This window comes from Lynx canadensis, chromosome B4 (genome assembly GCF_007474595.2).
Source record: "Lynx canadensis isolate LIC74 chromosome B4, mLynCan4.pri.v2, whole genome shotgun sequence".
NCBI lineage: Eukaryota > Metazoa > Chordata > Mammalia > Carnivora > Felidae > Lynx > Lynx canadensis.
In genome coordinates this window covers 40,990,533-41,014,467 of record NC_044309.1, presented here as the reverse complement: position 1 = coordinate 41,014,467, position 23,935 = coordinate 40,990,533, and the positions used below count along the sequence as shown (strand labels likewise).

Sequence of the window (23,935 nt, the reverse complement as noted above, 5' to 3'; positions counted from 1 at the left end):
CAGATTTAACACAATCCCTATCAAAGGACCAATAACATTTTTTGCAGAGCTAGAACAAACAATCCTAAAATTTGTATGAAACCACAAAAGACCTCGAATAGCCAAAGCAATCTTAAAAAAGAAAGACAAAACTGGAGCTATCACAATTCCAGATTTCAAGTTATATTACAAAGCAGTAGTAATTATAACAGTAAAATAAATAAACATTAAAAATAAAAGAAAAAGAAAAAGAAACCAGTATGGTACTGGCATAAAAATAGACACATAGACCAATAGAATAGAACAGAAAACCCAGAAATAAACCCACTATTATATGATCAATAATCTTTGACCAAAGAAGAATGAATACACAATGGGAAAAAGACAAACAGCGTTGAGAAAGCTGGACAGCCACATGTAAAAGAATGAAACTGGACCACTTTCACCATATACAAAAATAAACTCAAAATGGATGAAAGACCTAAATGTAAGACCTGAAACCATAAAAATACTTGAAGAGAACACAGGCTCTCTCTGACATTGGCCGTGGCAACATTTTTCTAGATATGTCTCCTGAGGCAAAGGAAATAAAAGCACAAATAAACTATTGAGACCGTATAAAAATAAAAAGCTTCTACATAGTGAGGGAAACAATCGACAAAACTAAAAGGCAACTAATGAAATGGGAGAAGATATTTGCAAATGACATTTCCAATACAGAGTTTTATACATATACATATATATAACGTATATATAAAATATATAAAGAACTGATACAACTCAACACACAAAAAACAAATAATCCATCTAAAAAATGGGCAGACGGGGCGCCTGGGTGGCGCAGTCGGTTAAGCGTCCGACTTCAGCCAGGTCACGATCTCGCGGTCCGTGAGTTCGAGCCCCGCGTCAGGCTCTGGGCTGATGGCTCAGAGCCTGGAGCCTGTTTCCGATTCTGTGTCTCCCTCTCTCTCTGCCCCTCTCCCGTTCATGCTCTGTCTCTCTCTCTGTCCCAAAAATAAATAAACGTTGAAAAAAAAATTAAAAAAAAAATAAAAATAAAAAATGGGCAGAAGACATGAACAGACATTTCTCCAAAGAAGACATCCAGATGGTCAACAGACACATGAAAAGATACACAACTTCAGGGAAATGCAAACCTCACACCTGTCAGAATGGCTAAAATCAACAACATAAGAAACAAGTGATGGTGAGGATGTGGAGAAAAAGGAACCCTCATGCACTGTTGGGAACACAGACTGATGCAGTCACTGTGGAAAACAGTATGGAGGTTCCTCAAAAAATTAAAAAAGGAACTACCCTATGGTTCAGGAATTGCTCTACTGGGTATTTACCCCCAAAATACAAAAGCACGAATTCAAAGGAATACGTGAGCCTCTGTGTTTATAGCAGCATTATTTATAATAGCCAAATTATGGAAGCAGCCCAAGTATCCATCAACTGATGAATGGATAAAGAAGACGTGGTATATATATATATACACACACACACACACACACACACACATATATATGTGTGTGTGTGTGTGTGTGTGTATACATATATACATACATATATATATATAATGGAATACTACTCAGCCATCTGAAAGAATGAAATCTTGCCATTTGCAAACAACATGGGTAGGGCTAGAGAGTATTAACGCTAAGTGAAACTAGTCAGTCAGAGAAAGACAAATATCACATTATCTCATTCATATGTGGAACTTAGAAAACAAAACAAATGAGCAGGGTGGGGGGAAGTGAAAGAGAAACCAAGAAATAGACTCTTAACTATAGAGAACAAACTGATGGTTAGCAGAGGGGAGGTGGGTTGAGGGATGAGGAAAATGGGGGATGGAGGTTAAAGAGTATACTTACCATCATGAAAAATAAAGTAAAATGAAAAAAAAATCATTGCTCTGGCCTGCATGCCAATGAACAGCCCCCAAATTCATGTGGAAGTTCATGGAAGCTGCCACCACCCAGTACCACCATGGTAAGTAGGCTCAAGAGTCATGTAACTGGTGTTTAAATGAATCCATAGAAAATTTGCACCTGGCACCCCACTCTGACATCTTATAAGATACATCTTGATGTCTTAGTTGAAACTTCCATGTTATCATCCTGTTACATGCACATTGACATTTTAAAATTGTTAAAAAAATTTTTTTAACATTTATTCATTATTGAGAGACAGAGAGACACAGAGCATGAGCAGGGGAGGGATAGAAAGAGGGGAGATACAGAATCTGAAGCAGGCTCCAGGCTCTGAGCTGTCAGCACAGAGCCCGACGCGGGGCTTGAACCCATAAACTGTGAGATCATGACCTGAGCCGAAGTCGGTCGCCCAACCGACTGAGCCACCCAGGTGCCCCAATTTTAAAATTGTTTTTTAGGGGCGCCTGGGTGGCGCAGTCGGTTAAGCGTCCGACTTCAGCCAGGTCACGATCTCGCGGTCCGGGAGTTCGAGCCCCGTGTCAGGCTCTGGGCTGATGGCTCAGAGCCTGGAGCCTGTTTCCGATTCTGTGTCTCCCTCTCTCTCTGCCCCTCCCCCGTTCATGCTCTGTCTCTCTCTGTCACAAAAATAAATAAACGTTGAAAAAAAAAAATTTTTAAAATTGTTTTTTAAATTTTAGACTCTATTTTTAGACCAATTTTAGCAACACTGAATGAGAGTTCCCAACTACCTCTTCCTCCCCTCTGCTCCTTACATGTATAACTTTCCACACCATCAACATTGACATCGATGTGGTACATTTGTTACAACTGATGAACCATTGCTGACACATTGTCATCACTCCAAGTCTGCAGTTCACCTGAAGGTACCATAGTTTACTTGGGCATTGTACATTCCATGGGTTTTGACAAGTGCACAATGCCATGTACCCATTATTATATATGGTACCATACAGAACAGTTTGCCCTAAAAATCTCCTGTGCTCCACCTATTCATTCTCCCTTTCTAACCCTTGGCAAATTACCTTTTCACTGTCTCCTTAGTTTTGCCTTTTCCAGAATGTCATATAGTTGGAATCACATAGTTTGTAGCTTTTTCAGATTGGCTTCTTTCACTTAGTGATATGCATTTAGGTTTCTCCATGTCTTTTCCACAGCTTGGTAGCTCACTTCTTTCTAATACTTTCGATATGCAAAACTTCCCTGTGAGATAGGTTTTATCAGCTCATACTTACACATGAAGAAACCAAGGCCTATGATGATGCTAGCTGAATGCTAAGGGACGTCCTTTGAACATAGATCTGTTTCAGGGTCTCATTCTGACCTTTCCTCCATAGCCAATGGGTTTCTCTAGGTTTGGTTGAGCTCTGTGGTCCTGGGCAAGTCACTGCCTCTTTTCTTTGGCCCTCAGTTTCCCCATGTATTAAAAATAGAGAGGGGTACCTGGGTGGCTCACGTCCGACTTTGGCTCAGGTCATGATGTCACAGCTTGTGAATTTGAGCTCCGTGTTGGGCTCTGTGCTGACAGCTCAGAGCCTGAGGCCTGCTTTGGATTCTGTGTCTCTGTCTCTCTCTTCCCCTCCCCTACTTGTGCTGTCTCTCTCTCCCAAAAATAAATAAACATTAAAAAAGAAAAGAATAGAGAATAATCCTCATGTTTCCCTAACTCCTGGGACAGTGCTGAGGGTCAGTTGGACAGCCCAAACTCTGTGACTGTACTTGCAGGGTATGTTGGAACAACCTCACTGGGTCCCTCACTGCCTTGCTTGGCCAGGTCAGCTCTGGCTCCTAGAGCCCTGGAGAGGAGTAGAGATTCCACATTGGGATAAGATCTGATTCTGTCTGCACAGCTAGAGGGGAAGCAGATGGTTTGGGGAAATCCAATTTAAAAGTAAAGAAATTAAATTAGCTCTCCAGGGGTCTGCTGGCCAATGATTGAGTAAAAACTATTACATTAGCTTCTCAGGCGTCTCCAAGCTAGCATAAAAACTGAGGGCGGGTGGGGTGGCCTGAGGAGAGGAGAGGAGAGGAGAGAAGAGAACTTAGCTTGGTGGTGTAAAAGTCCTTAGCCGCTGATGATCCCTGGCCTGGGACTGATGAAGCTGTATCTGCCTCTGCCATTGACTTTTCATGGGTCACAGACTCTTTCTGTAACTTTCCTTTCTCAGAGACCCACACGCATAATCCTACCTCTCTTGGAGTGTGGTCACACCTGCTGAAGGAGAACAACCTCAACAAGTGTAATTACTCGGAGAATCTCATTGGAGATTGACCTTCTTGGTTTTTCTCCCCTTTGTATCCTCAAACTCCTACCCCTTTCCTTAGCTCATGTAAGCATCATGTTGCTTGGCTGTCTTTGGAATTTCCATGTCTCTGTGAATTCCCTGTATGTATGCTATTAAATCTGATTGTCTCCTATTAATCTGTCACATGCCAATTTGATTCTTAATCCAGCTGGAAGGATCTTGAAGGGCAGAGGAAATTCTTCCACGCCAACACTGCATATTTGCTTGGAGACTTACATCTTCATAAGATTTTAGAGATGGGATGGATGTAGGAGTTCCTCAAGGCCCCACTGGTGCAGGAATTGGCACACCCCATCTCCAGCCTCTCCTGGAGCCTCCTTCACACTTTGGGGCCCACTACTCTGTTGGATAGTCCAAGGTTCTAAGGAGTTTTCTTTGTATTGAGGCAACATCTGTTCCCTGTGAACTCCACCACAAGTTCTCACTGTGGCCTCTGGGACAACATATGCTGCTGGACCACCTTATAGCATTTTAGATATTTAAAAACCAAGATTGTTGTGTTGTTGGTTCCCCCCACCCCACCCAGGTTAGAATCCCTTGGTCTTTCACTCTCCTTTTGGATGACATGGTTTTAGGCCCCTCCCTAATAAGGTCTCCCTCATCTCCAGCTGCCTTACTTTTTGAGGAGAGGCCCCCCAGATTGGAGCATCATACTGCCTTAGGGTCTGACTGCTGCATTTGTTGTGGCTGTATTATCTCCCTCCATCTGGACACCTGTCTCTCCGGATGGAGCCCCAGATAGCCTCACCTCACAGTTTTGGCTTCTGTTAAGTTTGTGGTAAGCTACATTTCCTTGCCTTTTTTCAAATGAGATTCTTTCTCCATCCTGAATTTATGTAATGAGTTATTTTAATCAAGAAGTTCCAGTGTGTTCCAAGGGGTGCCTGGATGTCTCAGTCGGTTAAGCGTCCAACTTTGGCTCAGGTCATGATCTCGCAGGTCGTGAGTTCAAGTCCCACATCAGCTCCGTGCTGACAACTCGGAGCCTGGAGCCTGCTTCGGATTCTGTGTCTCCCTCTCTCTCTGCCCCTCCCTACTTGTGCTCCGTCTCTCTTTCTCTCTCTCTCAAAAATAAATAAACTTTTTTAAAAAAAGAGGAGGTTCCAGTGTGTTTCTGTTAAAAAAAATCCCTCTTATGATGTTAATCCTGGAGGCACCACTGTGTAAAATGTGCAATAAGACTGGAGAAAAACAGAACTGGATTCAAATCTGTATTCAATATATTAACTGTATGATCCTGGGGCAAATACTTAACTTCTCCAAACCTTATGTCCTCCCAGTTTAAAATGGAATAAAAACACCCATAACTCATTCGTCCCTTGTCCACCTTCTTTGTATCTAAGATTGGAACAATTAAATACTCATTTTCTCTGCTTCCCTTGTATCTGAGTACTCATGTGACAGAGTTTGGTCAATGATGCACAAATGGAAGCCAGCTTCCAGTCTTCTGGGGGAAGCCTTGGCATTTTAGATAAAAGGGGTAGTTGTAGCAAGTATTTGCCCTTCTCCCCTACTTTCTGCTGTGAATATAGAGATGTTTGGAGCTGTGGCAGCTACCTTGTGACAGAGTGGGAGAAGCCAAGAGAATCACAGAAATGCCATCTTTGATACAGTGCCTCACTGCTAACTCAACACCTGAGGTTGCCTCAAGACTTAATATATAAGGGGGAAAACCCCCATCATCTAGTCAGCCAAACATGCAATTCACGTATTATTCAGCTACAAGTGTAAGGAGGAGGACCTGTGTTAAAATACATTATGTAGACTGCTTGATTTCATTCACTTAATTATTCCTGTTGATATAACCTTTGGGTGTCATAATCCATTATTCCAGATCCTAACATCTCTTTGAACTATAATTTTGTTACTCACATTACTGGGTATTCCTCAGAGCTTTGGGACACCTATAATATTTGATAATATTCCAAGTTATTTAAAACATTGATGGGGATAGAGCAAAGCAGGGCCCCCAGCCTACCAATAGATCTCTGCTCTTGCATGGGAGTGTTCACCCAGCTATGGATCTGCCTCATGGTGCTGTAAGTCCACCCCTACTGCTCTATCCTGGGCCCAAGCAGCTCATGAGGTGTCCTAATTTTCAGTGGAACAAAAATACACTGTCCTTTCGGAGTGTCCTAATGCACTGATTAAAACCTCTTCCCACGGGAAATGGCAGCAGCATGGAATGAGTGCCAGGATGCCTGCGGTCTCGCCTCCACCCTTGCAACGCTCAGCTCCAGCCTAGAAGGCACGGAGTTTGGGGATTTTAAAGCACTTTCAGTCCTTGAAGGGCACCAGGTAAAGTAATAATCTTTAATAACCTTTACTACCCACCTTATATTCAAACTTGTAGCCCCTGCACTGTCTTTCACAGCTGAACCAAGAGGCCAATACAACCAGCTGTGTATTCATTCCTCTTTTGCTCAAGGAGTTTCCTTCTGGACCCACAGCTATTAATGCTGTTGGCAGTCTCTTGCCCTTTTGTGACCAAAACTTCCTAAAGGCCTTTGTTCCACAAGCCCTTCAGGCCCTGAGAGCCGGGACCGTCTTGGTTTTGCCTTAATTGCAGAGCGTCAACTAGACTCACCCACCAGGAGTCAGAGCAAGCTTGTTGGGCTGGATCAAGGGTTCTGTGGACCAGCTGGCTCCTTTCTGGGTGTCTGCCAGCTCTCAGTGATCCCTCCTATTCTGGTTGTAGGCTCCGTCTATAGGTCAAAGGGTGGCCAAGTCTTTACTACACGCGCTCCTTCCCCGAGCTGCCCGCTGAGGAGTCAGGGATAGATAATCCACTGAAAACTGGGTCAGATTTTCTCTCCCGGACGTTGAGAGAGGTCACTGGACGTTGTCTGTGTGAACTTGGGGGTTCAAGCCTAGTGCTTTTTCCAACCCATGTGGACTGAGTAGCAGAGACAAGTATACTTGTCTCTTTGGAGAGCAAAACACAGCACTCAGAAGTGCAGAGCTGCAGGGAACCCTAGTCCACAGTTCCAGGAACCTCCTATGGCTCAACTGTGTTTCCGTTCTTGGGTTCTGTGGGCACCACCTCAAGCTTTCGCTTAAGCTAGCCAATTGGTCCTTTATTTATGACAAACTGAAGAGACAGGATACAACCCTGAAGTGTTCCTCGATTGAAGCAGTAGCAAGCTGTTACACTCTTGAGTCCATCCACTTTTCAGCGAGGCAGCAGAGTGGAAAGTGTGTGGATGGGACCTGCTTTTCCTAGAGGGAGCTGGCAGTCACAAACAGGGCAGGAATTAGAGCTAATCGGGGATTGTGATGCCTGAGTGAAGACAGTCTCATTCACACTGTCATAAAAAGAACAGTTGGCCTGTTATTTCCACATTGAAACGGTACAGTTAGCTCTCAAATGCTCAGATTAATAGGGCTCCTGGGGCCACAGAACAGCAAGGAGATGCAAGACTGCTACGCTGATTTCTCCCCCTCCTCACAGGGGAGGCCTGGATGGAAATGAGGCGGCATTTTCTTTTTTTTTTTTTTTTTAAATTTTTTTTTTTCAACGTTTATTTATTTTTGGGACAGAGAGAGGCAGAGCATGAACGGGGGAGGGGCAGAGAGAGAGGGAGACACAGAATCGGAAACAGGCTCCAGGCTCCGAGCCATCAGCCCAGAGCCCGACGCGGGGCTCGAACTCACGGACCGCGAGATCGTGACCTGGCTGAAGTCGGACGCTTAACCGACTGCGCCACCCAGGCGCCCCGAGGCGGCATTTTCAAGTTCACACAAAACGGTTGCTTTTATGAGGGCTCATGTCTGCTTCTTGAGCTCCTGGCCAGTGTGTGTTTAGCTCCACTACATAGGGTCCTGGCCTCTGTAGGACCCACACCACCATCAGAGGAATAAGAATTGATATAGATTTGTCTGTCCTCATGGGTGGTAACTCATGTTCAACTTCTGGCCTGTTCTTGCTCTCCCCAACTACATCCATCTTCTTGCCTTCCCGACTGTCTGCCCTGTGGGCTTCAAGATCCAGTGTCAAATGCAAAAACAATGGATTTTATTTATTTATTTATTTTTTAAACTCCAGGCTGGAACTCACCACCCTGAGATCAAGACCTGAGATGAGATCAAGAGTCAGAAGCTTAACTGACTGAACCACCCAGGAACCCCGCAAAGACAGTGGTCTTAAAGAAACTGTGTAAGCAACTCCAATGATTGTCCAAGGTCAAATCCCTGTAGCAAATTATACACACACACACACACACACACACACACACACATTATAAATATGTATTATATATTATATGTATTATATATATATAATGGATATATAGGATGGAAATTATATATAATATTTAACATCAATATTTTGCTTCCCTGATCAAACCCCGATGTGTATGCTCTCATTTATTCAACCAATGAATATTAATGGATAACAAATACTTACTGAGCACCTACTATGCACTAGACAATAGGTTCTAGGTGCTTGGGGCACAGCAGTGAATAAAACAAAGTCCCTCCCATCAGGGAGTCGCGTTTACTGTTGCCCCCCCCAAGATACAACCTAATGCTACAAGGAGGAGTCGTGGGCTAGGTTCTGGTGTTGACTCCACACCAGGCGCCCCAATTCAGAGCTAAATAAATGTTAATAATTGTGTGATCTTGGATCAAAATCCCTTCGTCTCTTGCTTTCTTCATTAGTCATGTAGGGAGACCAACCTCCCAACCTATTTCTCATATAAATGCAGTTAGACAAAACAGCAGTTGAAAGACATGTGAAAAATAAATAGCTGTAAAAAAATAAAGGAAGCAAAAACCAAAAACGAGTTGAGGATATTGTCATCATCATTTATTATGTATCAAATTGTCTTCAACATAAGTTACAACCTGATTAAGTTTGATAGACATTTTTTTATCTATTTAAAGACAAAAAAAATTCTCTTTATGTACAATATCTTTTGTCTAGAGTCTAGCAAATATAGTACCTTTCATTGCAGGATTTCTGCTTAACATAATAAGCAAAAACAAACAACCAAAAAAATGTAAACCAAAGCAAACCAAATCCCCAAATCTCTCAACTACAAATACCAATATTGAATAAAGCATTAAAAACACAAACATGGAATAACTTTTGTTTAGCAATGCGGAATGAATACTAACGTTAGTGGCAAAAAAATAAAAACAAAAACAAAAACAATACAACACCAAAAAAAAAACCAAACAACCCCCCTCCCCCAAAACACAGTAAAACAAAACCCCAGGAAAATAAGCAACAATTTTTAGGGGTGGGCTTTCCTGCTCAGGGGTACAAGCTGACTCTAGACCATCTCTCGGCTCCTGCGGATAGCACAGCACAGGATCATACTGAAGATCATGCCAAATATCTAGAAGACAGAAAGGAACATGAGGAACAGGGTGGCGTGGCTCAGGGAAGGTTGAGGGACAGGAAAGACGGGAGTCATTCGGGCCAAGACAAACGAGAAGAATGGTGACTGCATGGTCAGGCACGTACACTGTGCCAAAGCAGGAGAGACGGAGGCTAGCTGGCTCTAATAGGGAGAGCCACTGACTGGTGGGATTCTGAGGGTCTGCAGCCACTTGTCAATGTAAACTGCACAAGCAACTTCCCTGAAGAACTTCCAGAGTGTGACAAATAAGCTCAGAGCTAAATTTAGAATTAAAAAAAAAAAAAAAAGTTTTATTTAGTTTTGAGAGAGCGTGAATGGGGTGGGGGGCGGGGGGGGGGCAGACGATTGGAAGAGGGCTCACTTGCTGTCAGCAGGGGTTGATGAGGGGCTTGAACTTACAAACTGTGAGATCATGAGTTGAAGTCAGCCGCTCAGCCAACTGAGCCACCCAGGTGCCCCAATTCAGAGCTAAATTTAGTGCTCAAATGCCAGACGTTCCGATAATCCACATAGGCTTGTGCTTCCCATCTTTGTGAATGTCTGTTTTATATTCTATTTTAAAAGGTATTATTACGCCTTTTACTGAAAGCTGCCTCAAAGCCTTTCTTAGGTGTAAATAACCACTAAGAAAGGAAAGAATTCTCACTTTCTCGGGATAGTCTTACTGGGGCAGAGGAAGGCCCCTCTTGGGGAATGAGGGAGTAACCCCAGGGAACCTTGTTTGCACTTAATGGTTTCTAGGGCTGATTAGCAAGACAGTAGATTATTTGAAGCCTGGAATCCTCCCTCTGGTTGTCCACCTTTGCATGCCTTTCAGACTATGGGTGTGATGTGTGTGTGTGAAGTAATTCCTGTCCATGTAACTTTCACTGAACTACTTTCTCTGGGAAAAGAAAAGCAGGCACATAACAAAAACAAGTCCTAAAGATTACCTCAGGATCACTAACAGGGCTGGGTGATCTACACCCTTGCTACTCAAAGCGTGGTTCATGGACCAGCAGGACCAGCATCTCCTCACATTTGCCCCCTGAACCCTAAGGGTTAGAAGAATGCATTCTGGAGACGCACAGAGCTCAAATCCCAGATGCTTCACTCACGAGCTCAGAGGCTTTGATCAACTCGACCTGTCCCTCCACTCCCTGGTCTGTAAAATGGGAATACTAACAGTTCCCATCTCATAAGTATGGTGAGGATTAAATTAGTTGATGAATGAATTGATTCATTAAAACAGTGCCTGGGCAGACTATGTGCTTCACAGATGTTAATCGCTGTGACATCATTCCCTCCCCACGTCCTCAATACTCACCATCACCACGGCAATCCCAATGCCCACTGCGCCGATGATGTGGAATTTGTTGTGAAAGACTTCTTTGATGGCCTCAGGGCAGGGCTTAGGGGGGCAAACCAAGACTCGGGTCACACACAATCCCCGCTCCAGGCACACCTCCCCCCTCCCACAGCGCCTGTGTCACACCAGGACATTGGGGATCCGGGAGAAAGGGCCGAGGACAGGCGTGCTCAGGTGTCTTCACTGGCGGATGGAAAGGAGAACCAAGAGATATGGAGGTGGGTCCTTAAAGTCTGGGTAAGAAATAAGGGAAGGAAGAAGGGAAAGCACCTGCTTTGGGGCCTATTTCTTATCAGGCCATTAGGCTACTTCCTATTATTCTGAAGTGTGGACATGAGCTCTAGCTTACAGTCGTGAGCTGTTTGTACGTCTAAGAAGCGGGAGTGCAGAATTCAGAGCACAGCTGGGGGAGGCGGGATAGAAGCCAGCAGCTGGCAGATCCAGGTGCCACTAGAACACTTTGCTGTTTCCCTGGTCTGGCCTTTGTTTTGCTGCCCTGGAGGAAACAGAGGCCCCAGGGAGGGGAAGAAAGACATGGCTGCCACGGGGCTCTATCCGCAGGTGGAAGGCGTAGTTCTTAGATGCAGCACTTAGATGCCTGTCTTCCCAGAACGAGAGGGCAAGGTTTCACTTCAACCCTTGTGGGATTTGTCCAGAGCAGCGGGGCCAGGGCGCAACAGTTTACCTTCATTGGGTTTTTAAGTTTACCTTCACTGTGATGGATGACAGTATATCCTTTTGGGGGCAGATGTCGGAGATAAACTGTTCTACTCCACCAGCCAAACCACAGCAGTCCAGCTGCAGGGGGAAGCACAGGGATGGGGCGAGAGAAACAAACAAAAAAGGATGATTGGAATGGAGATGCACAGGCTGGTGCAACCAGTACCCCGTGTGCACGTGCGTTCTGACGGAAGGTCAGCGAGGGTCGCGGTGTTGGCGCAGGTGACATACCGCATAGTGGATGGCTTTCAGGGTGTCCCGCTGGGGCTCGTCCTTGGATTTCAGCTTGTTGTAGGTGTCCTTGTAAAACTCCTGGACTTCCTGAATCACCTGCAACGGGCGGACGAGAGCGGGGCAGATATGGCTTTTTCAAGAACATATAAACGTCACCTGTTCCATCTTGTTCACGCTCAGCCAACAAATTCTTGTGCTTGGAAAACGTCACTGAGCAGACTGAAGCCACCAGACTGGTCCTGCCTCTCCCAGCACCTCGGGGGCCCTTCTCGTCTCCTCCCACGTCCCTAGGAACCCAATCCGGTTTTCCCTTCTTCTCTTGCACCGTTGGCAGATCCCTCCTGCCCCAGTTGGCAACTTCTCCTCTACTTGTGCACCGAATGGACTCTCCTCAATGTAAAGAACAACCATAATAATAAAAAAAATTCTACTCCTGACCGGGCTAGTTCCTCAGGCTTGCAGCTTTTCTTTTTCACTTAGAGGCTGTGTGACTTTTGGCAAGTTACTAAACCTCTCTGTACTTCGGTTTCTGCATATGTAGGATGGAGACTATAAGAGTCCGTGCCTCAGTGGTTATTGTGAGGACTTAAATGAGATGCTACATGATAAGCCCTTAGCGCAGTGTCTGGCACAGAGTACTGGGTACCTCAGTACACCCTAGTTTAACAAACGCCTGTCCCTTGCCCCCCCGCCCCCAATCAATTAATTAACTGACCAACATCCAGAATTTCTCCAGCAGCTGTCGTGATCACCCCTTCCTCTTTCTTCAGTTGTAGCATTTATATCTGGATAATTAAATCTTTTTTTTTTTTTTTAAAACACGGTTCCTGCCTCCAGTCTCTCGTCTCTTCTCTCTCTTGCTAAACATGCCAAGACTGTCTTTCCTAATACACGGTTCTGATATGGCCCATCCTGGCCCACAACTCCTCCCTCAGTGGCTCCCCATCGGAACCCACATTCAGCTGTCTCTGCCAGAAAGTACTGGGTCTCCCACCAACTTTCCTCCTGAAATCCTTTCTCTCATCCAAGATTTAGGTGAGTGTCCCCTTCTCCATGAAGCCAGAAGAGATTTCCTGTTGGCATGCCGCCTTCTCAAACCCCATGGAACTTCTGAATATAAATGACTTCTAGGACACTTCTCCTAGTGCATATTTGCATATATGCATTCTCCAAATGCATATTTGGATGGAAAGTGCGGGGACCACAGCTTGTGTATCACTGGACCCACACTGGGCCTGGCCAGCACTTGGCTCATGGTGGCACCTATTCACAGACTAGGTGAAGGAGCAGGGGGCTCCAGCCCTCGCAGAGGCTCGTTTTCCTAAGCCATCCTTCCAGAGGAGTCGGGGACAGGGCTGCTGAGGTGCGAGACACATATACACACACAGACCTGATGAGTATTTCTTGAATATCTGCTCCGTGCCAGCACCATTCAGGGAACTGGAAGCTATGGCTGGCACCACACCCACATCGCCTGCCCTGGGGGAGCTCACACTCTGCTGGGCATGTGGGAGCGTGGTGAAGTAGGAGCATGTTTGATGGCTGAAAGCTGACCAAAGTGGCCAGCTGAGACACCTGTCACTCTCATCATTCCCACCCCCGAATTCCGAAACCTGTATCACTCCCGAGAGATCTTATGGGAGACACCTACCTCATCTTTGTGGGAATAGCCCCAGATGGCCGCAGCTATTTCAATGGCAAATATCACCAAGAGGAAGCCAAAGAACTAGAAGGCAAAGAAGGGGTAAGATGAGGGGAAATCCCAGCCAGCCAACCACAAAGGGTATTCCGGAGGATAAGGAGGAATAACTCCCTGGGAGTTGGGCATCTGGGGGCGCAAATGAACAGCCTGGAAGGGATGGAAGAAATTTATGGAACTGTGAGCATTGAGCCAAGGCGAGGAGCGAAAGCAGTAGTAGGAAGAGATTCCCATTCAGGAGGAAAGAATGGGGCACAGCTGACCCCAGAATTGATATTCCTAAGGTGTTAATTAAGAGTCAGTGATAAGATACGATCGCTCACTCACAAAACCCACAGGGATTTGAGGAAATAAAGAAAGTGAATGCACTCTGGAATTTGAAGAAAATTGTTAACAAATTTTAAAATAAGAGAAGGCGAAGGTACCTGTGGATTCAGGGAAAAAAAGCAAACGTGGTCCTCGAAAAGGGGGAAAACAAAGTCCTGGCATTTAGTCGCCTAAAGGAAGTGATAAGACAGAGAGGCTCCAGAACAGAAGAGAAGCAAGGCATCACTACAGGGGAGGAGGGCAAGATGGCTACCTGGCTAGGAGGCTGGGGTGGGGCCTGGAATGGAGCAACACTGTGGGGGCTGAGGATAGCTCATGCCTTTAAGGTACCCTCTGGACCCCATCCCACCCCATCTGTTCTAGGAGATCTTGGGGGTGGGGCCCTTGGGTCAGAGTGGTTATGGGGAGCAGAAGGGGTACTCACCAATCCCAGCATGCACTGGGACTCTTGCACGGCCCCACAGCAGCCCAGGAAACCCACCAGCATCATGAGGGCACCAGCTCCAATCAGAATATAAACTCCTGAGGACAGAGAGCAGAGGGCAAGGCATGGGGTCATTATTGTTGAGATCCAGACATGTGCTGCAATTCTTTTTCCCCCCTCTAAGAATCTGTGCTGCCCCCATCCTTAAAAACAGCCTCCTTGGGGCTCCTGGGTGGCTCAGTCAGTTAAGCACCCGACTTCGGCTCAGGTCATGATCTCGCAGTTCCTGAGTTTGAGCCCCACATCGGGCTCTGTGCTGACAGCTCAGAGCCTGCGGCCTGCTTCAGATTCTGTGTCTCCCTCTCTCTCTGCCCCTTCCCCACTCATGTTCTGTCTCTGTCTCTCTCTCAAAAATAAACATTAGGGGCGCCTGGGTGGCGCAGTCAGTTAAGCGTCCGACTTCAGCCAGGTCACGATGTCGCGGTCCGTGAGTTCGAGCCCCGCGTCAGGCTCTGGGCTGATGGCTCGGAGCCTGGAGCCTGTTTCCGATTCTGTGTCTCCCTCTCTCTCTGCCCCTCCCCCGTTCATGCTCTGTCTCTCTCTGTCCCAAAAATAAATAAAAAACGTTGAAAAAAAAATTAAAAAAAAAACACATTAAAAAATAAAACAACAACAACAACAACAACAACAACAACAACAAAAAACAGCCTCTTCCACCTCTGCTTTTAAGTCTCCTCCCCACCAATCTCTTTTCCAGGACCCCGCCCCATTAAGCCCTCACCCCCCTCTTACCCTCACCTTCCTGGAAGGTGCTCATTACCTTCTATAACCAGGACAAAGATACCCATGGGAATCCCCAGGTTTGACTCAGGATGTGAACTGATCCAGTTTGCCAGCTGTTTCCAGCAAGATGAATCCATTCACACTAACTAAAATAGACCCTCCAAACTGGGGCTAACTTCCTGGGACTCTGATGAGCCTTCTGCTGGCCTCTACCTGACAGAAGAGTCTGTCAGAGCAAGTTTTCCAAAGGAAAGGGGTTGTGTACACTTAGACATCCATGCTCAGGTGGACCAGCTCTGCCTCATTCCCAGAAGGGATGCCTCTCTGCCCTGCTTCCAGGTGGCGGTGAGGCATGTGCAGTTAGTAACACCCAGGGGCACAGGTTGGCAAAGGTAGGGGTACTTGCTCTAGTGCAAAGAACACAGCCCTGGTGTCAGAAGACCCTTGTTTTGATCTCAACATTGCTAACTGCTGTGTGATCATGGGGAAGATGCTCTCCCTCTCTGAGCCTCGGTTTCTTTATCATTAGAATGAGAGGTTGGTGGCTAGAACATTTCAAAACATCCCTTAGAGTGCCCTAAAGAGATCTTACAGTTGCAATTCATTTACCCCAGGTGAAGGCTGAAAAGGATCCTCCTTTAAAGGGAGGGTGAGTGAGTGACCCTGTTTCTAAGTCGTCAGTTTGAGTAACTGATGGGGGGAGAGGGAGGCGGTGAGAAGCGAGTGACTTCTGCCTAGGCCCAACATGAAGCAAACCCCTGGGAGGGGAACACACTGGAGCCTGGCCTTCGTCATCCTATAACCCCCCAGGGAATGCCCAGACGGACCCATCTTGCAGTTATATTCTTGAAAAGCCGCAGCTGTCCTGCAGGGACCACCCCCTCTCCCAGCTCCCCAACATGCAGGCCCCATGGGGACACTGGCAGAGCAATCCCATGTGCCTCCCTGTCTTGCAGGCATATTCTGTCCAACCTTGGGAAGGACTCCTGTCGCATGGTGAGAGCATGTCTGGGTGTGAAAGCCAGCTCTGTGACCCTGGGGAAGCTGCTTAATCTCTCTGTGCAATAATTTTCTATCTGCAAAACGGGGATGGTACTAATGCCTGCCTCAAGGATCGTTGTAAAGATTAAGTGATCTAACCCAAATGTGCACAACAAATGCTAGCTACTGTTAGTCTTAGTAATACGGAGGATGAATGACAATTATTAATAACCACAGTGATGAATTTTTACATACTCGCGGAACCCTCCCTACGAACTGGGACTAGGGAGACTTCCTTGAAGTGCAGGGCTGAAGCTGAGAGAGAGTGTCTGCGATGTTTCCACACAATACACAACAGGGTACTGCAGTGAGAACCTTGGCAGGTGTCACAGTGACCTCACTGTCCCACATCTGCACCCCCAGTCCCGGGGCCGAGGCTTTGCAGGCAACAAACCGTGCAGTCTGCCTGCAGCTGAGGTTCACGGGCAGCACCCAGCAGAGCACACACAAGGGAGCATTTGTGTCTCTGCCTTTTCCCCCCACATCTGTCGTGATGTCAGGTCACGTGGGTTTACTGGCAAACCCCTATGTTGTATGAATATGGGTATTGTTCCCATGCATGCCTGGCCCAGACTGGGCAAGGGGACAAATGCAGCCTGTCCTGGAGTCAAGTCCTATCCTCCTGGGCCGTTCGATACTGTGGGGCCACGGGTGCACTGCTTGGGTGCCGTGGGAGGGGCGGCCTCCCTCAGCTTCGGGCTCTGCCATGGGGCCACCAGTGAGCTGCAGCAGTCAGTCAGATGGCCCTGGTTTCTCCCCATCTCACTGGGGCAAGACAACGAAGGATGAGGGTCACTCCTTTGAGCTCTGCGGCAGGGGCTGAATAAATAGGGCGTATTAAGAGATCAAAAGGATTTACAAGCATATGGAATAGAGTCAGTGGGAATGAACAGACAGACATGTTTTCTCTAAGTCCAGACCCCAGTTCATAAGCCGGGACAGCCCTGGCAGAAGTCAGGAGAGTTGGATAAGCAGCAGTAGGGAGCTACACTAAAGGAAAAAGCTTTCCCATGCATAGAGAGAGAGAGAGGGAGAGAGGGGGAGAGGGAGAGGGAGGGAGAGGGAGAGAGAGAGAGAGAGAGAGAGAGAGAGAGAGAGAGAGAGGACATTCTCCTCCTAATGGGCTTCTTGGTTAATTATAAACATCCATTTCTTGGGCTCAGCAGATGAAGCTTGTAGGACAAAGGGTCTTGTTGGGTTTAAATCTTGCTCAGGTAGCTGCCAATCTGGGGTGTCTTGGCTTACCCTCTTCAGCCAGGGATGAAGACAAGCAACCCCCTGGTGGCTGTCCATGGGGATTTTAGCACCGGCCATCAAACTGGAGCGGGGGCTCATCTGCAAGCCACCCCCCCCCCCCCCCCGCCGCCGGAAGCCACAGAACCACTGGAAGGCTTGGTGGCCTCTTACAGGGCCATGCAGGGCTTCCCTTTGGAAAGGCTCCTCCTCGCCTGCATCCTGAGCTTGTTAGCAAAGGCCGGCAATGATAAATGACAACATGTTCCCCTTTATAAAACAAGTGAATGTTAGCTTTCTGTCTGACTCATGGAAAAAGTTATTTGTCACGGAGCCTTCTCCAGGATTACTGTATTAATTTGCTTAAGGGCTGTTTATTCTTCCTTTTTCAGGCTGACAGTGCAGGCCTAGCCAGAGAGAAAAAGCCTTTGGTGCAGCAGAAGCAAATGCACGGGTGTCCTTTTATACACGAAACTGAGCATTCTTTTCCCCTGTGTATCAGGACTCTGGGCTTCGGCGACAGAGTGACACATCAGCCTCTTGGCATTACCCCAAGCCCATCTCGCAACTTAGAACAGTTTATTGTCTCCAAAGACTCAGTCGGGGGTTCAAAGGAACCCTACGCGGCTCCCCACTGGCTCTCTCTCTCTCGGTCCTGCTTCCTTCCACCGATGGCCATTCACACTAACAAGCCAAGCCCGGTAGGTAGTTCTCTGTCTCAGAGAGGTGTGGGGTGTGTAAGCTCTGCCAGTTTCAGGATGGGGAGAACCAGGCACAGGGCAACAAAACAAACTGCCCGAGGCCGCTAACTGCCCTAGCTCGCAGAGGGCAAAAGCCATGTATTCTGGAAATTATCAGGTGCCTTGTCATAAAGAGAGGAATGACCCTGGGGAGGGGTGGTCATCTGTGGCCTCTGGCTGGAGCCCCCAGATGTCCTCATTTAGCGGTGACGGTTCTGGAAGGACACCAAGGAGTTAAGAAGGGCTGCTGGCCCCGGACCAAGAAAATGAAGTTCCCCAACACGTTTGCGGCCTGGGATTACAGATACTGCTGACGGGCTGAATCTCCCAGGGCCTGAATTGGAGAGAAGGCCCATATAAGGCTGTCAGCTGTTCTGGATTCACTACTGACTGTTCTGAATGTTGGAAAGTTTCATTTAAAAAATTTTTTTTTTCAACGTTTATTTATTTTTGGGACAGAGAGAGACAGAGCATGAACGGGGGAGGGGCAGAGAGAGAGGGAGACACAGAATCGGAAGCAGGCTCCAGGCTCTGAGCCATCAGCCCAGAGCCTGACGCGGGGCTCGAACTCACAGACCGCGAGATCGTGACCTGGCTGAAGTCGGACGCTTAACCGACTGCGCTACCCAGGCGCCCCGGAAAGTTTCATTTTTAACTTGCTTCTCTGCCTGGTTACGTGTTCTTTCTTTATTTTAGAAGCTGTTGCCCCCCTGGAGAAAAGACACCCCTGGGTCCTTCAGGTTTTCTGAAGGGCCAGTTGTGTGGTCAGGCTGGCCTGGGGGCTGCCCTGCAGATGGTTAGTGCCCCAGTGCCAGGTACGGTCACCCCACGATGCTGGGAATATCGGCAGGGGTGGAGCTGACACTCTGCTGGAAGAGGGGCCATGGGCCAATACAAAGGCTGGTGTCACAGCTCAAGGGGGAAGGGGACACACAGAATGAAGCCTCCTTGGCCCTTTGCCCATGGATGACGATGACTCAGTTTCCCAGAGCACTTGGTGAATTGCAAGGCCTAGCCAAACCCAGGCGGTCACTCGTCTGACTGATGTTCTAGTGTCACCTGGATTACCCTCCTTTGCTTGGGCTTCTGCAAGCAGAATACAATCACCAAAGTGGAGCCCTTTCCTACGGAAGCAAAGCGTCAACAGTCCTCTGTTAGATCCGAGGGGGTGATGGCCACTGGCCTCCAACTAGAAATCCCTGAGTGTCTTTGGGACTGTGCCTTCAAGTCACCTTCCTGGTCACTTCAGGTAGGAACACTGGCCTCCTGCATCTTGTGAGATTCCCAGAGGCAGGCTGTGCCTCCTCCACCCGTGTGCTCATCACTCTTCTGCCACCCTGTGCACCTTCTCCACCCCATCTGTCATCGGCTGGCTAGGGCCACCAGCGTTGGTGACCTCTCTCTCCCAACTACAGTTTGGGTGAGGTCAAAGGCCAAGGTTCCTCCAACAGGGAACATCTAGTCGGTGGAGATCACTTCTATTCCCACATGGGGCATCCTCCCCACAATCTAGCATGGGTAATACAAGAAGCAGCTTTTGGGGGCACCTGGGTGGCTCAGTCAGTTAAGCCTCTGATATCAGGTCAGGTTCATGAGTTTGAGCCCTGCGCTGGGCTCTGTGCTGACAGCTCAGAGCCTGGAGGCTGTTTCGGATTCTGTGTCTCCCTCTCTCTCTGCTCTTCCCCTGCTCATATTCTGTCTTTCAAAAATAAATAAACGTTAAAAAAAAAGGGGGGGGCACCTGGGTGGTTCAGTCAGTTAAACATCAGACTTCGGCTCAGGTCATGATCTCATGGTCCAGGAGTTTGAGCCCCACATCGGGCTCTGTGCTGACAGCTCAGGGCCTGGAGCCTGCTTCAGATTCTGTGTCTCCTTCTCTCTCTGCCCCTCCCCTGCTCACACACACACACACTCTCTCTCAAAAATAAATAAAGATTAAAAAATAAATAAAAATAAAAATAAAAAATATTATTAAAAAAAAAAAAAAAAAAGAAGCAGCTTTGGTAGGCCTGGGTTCGAATCCCAGCCCTGCCTCTTAAGGGGTACGAGCTTGGGCAAGTTCTTTAACCTCTCTAGGCCTTGCTTTCTTCATTGAGAAGATGCTAATCATTCCACGTACCCTACGGAATTATGAGGATTAAATCACATAACAATATACATGAGAGAGTGAGCGACACATGAAGGAGGAGTTGTCTCCCTCCTAATATGTCCACTTGCCAGTGAGATTTTTGCTGCCCACATCTAAAAACACTTGGAATTAGTCAGAGTCCTAGAGACCGAAAGATAGAACCAGGGCTGTGGGGCCGCTGGGAGAGGTGGGGCCGCTGGGAGAGGTGGGGCCACTGGGAAAGGTGCAGCCAGGCACCCTGCACAGAACAGTGCAGACAGAGCAGGAGGCCAGGCTGTCCTCAGGACAACTGGTCCCAACAGGATGCCACTCACTTTCACATGTGTGCAGATATGCTCTCCCCTCTCCCTTAGAGGGTTCACAGCTCCCTGGTGCGGCGAGGGGGTGCTCCAGGTCCCCCCCTCAGCACAGTACCCTCGTGCTGCTCTCTCTCCACAGGGCCGCATTCCAGGCTCCCAGCCACAGACCTGCAAAAATGCTGTTGCTAAAACAAGTCAGGGCACTATGGAAACCTGCTTCCTAAAACCTCGTGTGCGTGCGTGTGTGTGTGTGTGTATGTGTGTGTGTGTAGTTTTTTTGTTTTTGTTTTTGTTGGTTTTTTTTTTTTTTTTTCAAAAAATATACTTGTGCTTTTCTTTCCTTCACTTTCTTTCTGGAAATAGGGACACACACCCTAAAAAACAACAGCAACAAGCAATACAAGCAGGGAAACATCCAGAGGGCCTGGGTGCGTGTGGCTAAGCAGGCTGGGCAGGCCCGGCCCAGGTGGCCTCTGGGAGGCGGGAAGGGGGTGCATGTGTTCGCCAGCCACCTTGTCCTTCCAGAAGGCCTGGGGAATAACTCTCTTCAGCCTGTGTTTTCCATCTTTTTTTAAAAATAACTCCTTTGGTGGGTGGGAAGGAAGTGACCAAACTTACACTTTGAGCCTGATGACATGACAGTGTAATCCTAAAAATAGGGGGCTCCTCCGTTTCTCGTAAATGAAGTGTTTCCTACCCCCAACACAGAAGGAAGGGCTACGGAGTTTGTGTCGACTAGAAACTGGGGGTGAGCCTTGGTGGTGACCCAGCAGGTGAAAAGGACAGACTAATGGTAGAAAAGACAAAAGAATGCCGAGGAGCCATGTGTAACCTGCTAAGCCTATTTGTGTTTAAACTGGAAACTTTTGCCCTAAAGCAAAAGCACTTTAGAAAACACACAAATAGGGGCGCCTGGGTGGCTCAGTTGGTTAAGTGGCCGATTTTGGCTCAGGTCATGAGGTCATGATCTCGCTGTTCGTGAGTTCGAGCCCTGCCAGCTCTTGTGCTGACAGCTCGGAGCCTGGAGCCTGTTTTGGATTCTGTGTCTCCCTCTCTCTCTGCTCCTCCCCCACTCATGCTCTGTCTCTGTCTTTGTCTCAAAAATAAACATTAAAAAAGAAAACAAATAAAACCAAATACCCTGTGGCATTTACCAGCACTAAGAGTCTGACTCTTATTTTTATTTTTATTTTTTTTAATTTTTTTTTTTTTTTAACGTTTATTTATTTTTGAGACAGAGAGAGAGAGACAGAGCATGAACGGGGGAGGAGCAGAGAGAGAGGGAGACACAGAATCGGAAGCAGGCTCCAGGCTCTGGGCCATCAGCCCAGAGCCCAACGCGGGGCTCGAACTCGCGGACCGCGAGATCGTGACCTGAGCTGAAGTCGGACGCTTAACCGACTGAGCCACCCAGGCGCCCTGAGTCTGACTCTTATTAATCCTGACTGTACTATGCAGAAGACAGGTATTTTGGTCTCAGAGCCCCTATCTGTACAGTGGGGAGGACTCACCCCTCCTACTCCTGGGACTCTGGATCCCCAGGACAAAGTTTTTTGAATTAAAGAAATGATCAAGCCTAAGGAGACATGACATTAAGAGAGGGTCAGGGACAAGAACAGAGGTTCTTAAACCCTCAAGAGTGGCAGTAACTTTGGCAAAGCCCATTTCCTATTGGGGGAATGGTCAGAATGCCAGACTCAGTCAGCATGAAGAAACCAACCACACATCAGTCCGATGCAAATTTGCGGCACATGCAATACCAAGCATGGCTGGAAAGGGACGTGACAGGCCAGTGTGGCCAGAGCAAAAGTCTTTCCCCAGGCCCATCCCTGGATCAACACAGAATCTCCACGGTTGGAGGAAGTACTGTCTCCCCCTGCTCACCTGTGTAGAAGCTGGAAGGTTGACTGTCTTGCTCGAAGATGCTCTTGGTCTGAGAGTCGAATCGGAGCCATAGTCCAACAGCAAGGACCGCGATCCCAGCAAGCTGCAGGATATACAGGATGTGGACATCAGTCCTGGCTGCTGGTAGGAGCACAGCCCCACAACACCAAAGGGGACACTTGCAAAGGGTTCTGGGACCACCCTTGGTGGTCCCTGCCTCTCACCGTGCACCTGGTAGTAACAGGGGCCCAGTGTGGGAATCAGTCCATTTGCTAAAAATATCAGCAAGCTGGGAACAATTACCTACTAGCAGTCCAGCCGGTAGAATGGATACTTCATGGACACTAGAATACTCTACAGCAGTGAAAAATGAGCCACTGTAGCTACGTGCAATACTATGAGTGCATCTCATGATGCCAAACAACAGCAGCAAGAGACACCAAAAAAACATACAATGTGATGCCTTATAGTTAAGAACTGCTCTGCTTTTCAGAGGTACATATAAATGACCAAGATAAAGAAAAGAATTAACATAGAGTCAAGTGTGCAGTGCCCTGTAGGGGAAGGAAGGGATTTCTGATAAGGGAATAGCACTTGTGAGAGCAGGGTCTAGGGCACTGGCAATATTCTAGCTCTTAACTTGGGTGGTGGTGACGCGGATATTCCCTTCCTGATTATTCTTTAATCTGTTCATGTTTCAGATGTACTCTGTATATGTACCATATGATAAAAAAGAAGCAGGTTGCTCAAGGGGCACAGCCATGCACCAATGAGGTCGATTCCTTACAAAATCACACGGCTCATTAAGTGACACAGAGCAGCGTCTTCCCTAAGTGGCCGACATTTGTCCCTTCCCTTTCACCCTGGGAAACCTCACAGGCTGACCCCCTCCCATTCCAGGTTTTAGATGCCTGCTCCCTTACGAGTGATCCTTACATAAACATCAGATAAGACACTTCTGAGTAATCTCCCAATCTTCTGAAAATCCCATTTTGTAGGTGGGCAAGTTGAGATACTGGACCCTAAAGGGCAGCCCTTCCCACCAAGGGACAGAACCGAGGTGCCAAATCCCAGCCTGGCACTGTTGAACTAGAGGCCTGTGCAGGCGGAACCCCCTGCCAAGTTGTCCTTGACCCCCAGGGCCAGCTGGTCTCCCCAGACTCTCGCTCGGACCAGGGTTTGCATGAGAGTGATTCCCATGGATGCCTCCTCAACAGAGGTGCCCTATGTCAGAGCCCTGCTCCTGAGAGAGCTTGGTTCTCTGCCCTGAGAGCTGGGATGGCCCACCGTGTGGCCAGGCCTCTCTTTCTTTAATTGTTTGTTCCACTTCTTTTCCCCAGGACTTGGTGGTGGGTGTAGACGTGTCGGGTGGAGGTGGAGGTGGAGGTGGCGACGGTGGAAAGGATGACCCAGGGCCTCAGCCTGCCATAGGGTCAAAACTGTGCCCATGCCTCCAGTGGTGTATTTCC

At 47.6% G+C, this 23,935-nt stretch overlaps 1 protein-coding gene across 2 annotated transcripts in view; it reads right to left on the bottom strand.

Moving 5' to 3' along the window:
• Window positions 1–9,025: 9,025 nt before the first annotated feature.
• The window catches only part of CD9 (CD9 molecule), a 34,575-nt gene continuing 19,665 nt past the window's right edge, over window positions 9,026–23,935 (bottom strand). Inside the window, exons 2-8 of one of the 2 annotated variants that reach the window (XM_030321488.1) lie at window positions 22,467–22,569; window positions 14,359–14,456; window positions 13,560–13,634; window positions 11,906–12,004; window positions 11,663–11,752; window positions 10,913–10,996; window positions 9,026–9,582 (exon numbers count right to left, since the gene is read on the bottom strand). In XM_030321488.1, the coding sequence (XP_030177348.1) occupies window positions 9,517–9,582; window positions 10,913–10,996; window positions 11,663–11,752; window positions 11,906–12,004; window positions 13,560–13,634; window positions 14,359–14,456; window positions 22,467–22,569 (615 nt within the window). In that variant the 3' untranslated portion in view covers window positions 9,026–9,516. The remainder of the gene's footprint in view (window positions 9,583–10,912; window positions 10,997–11,662; window positions 11,753–11,905; window positions 12,005–13,559; window positions 13,635–14,358; window positions 14,457–22,466; window positions 22,570–23,935) is intronic. The other variant, XM_030321489.1, reaches the window with a different exon arrangement.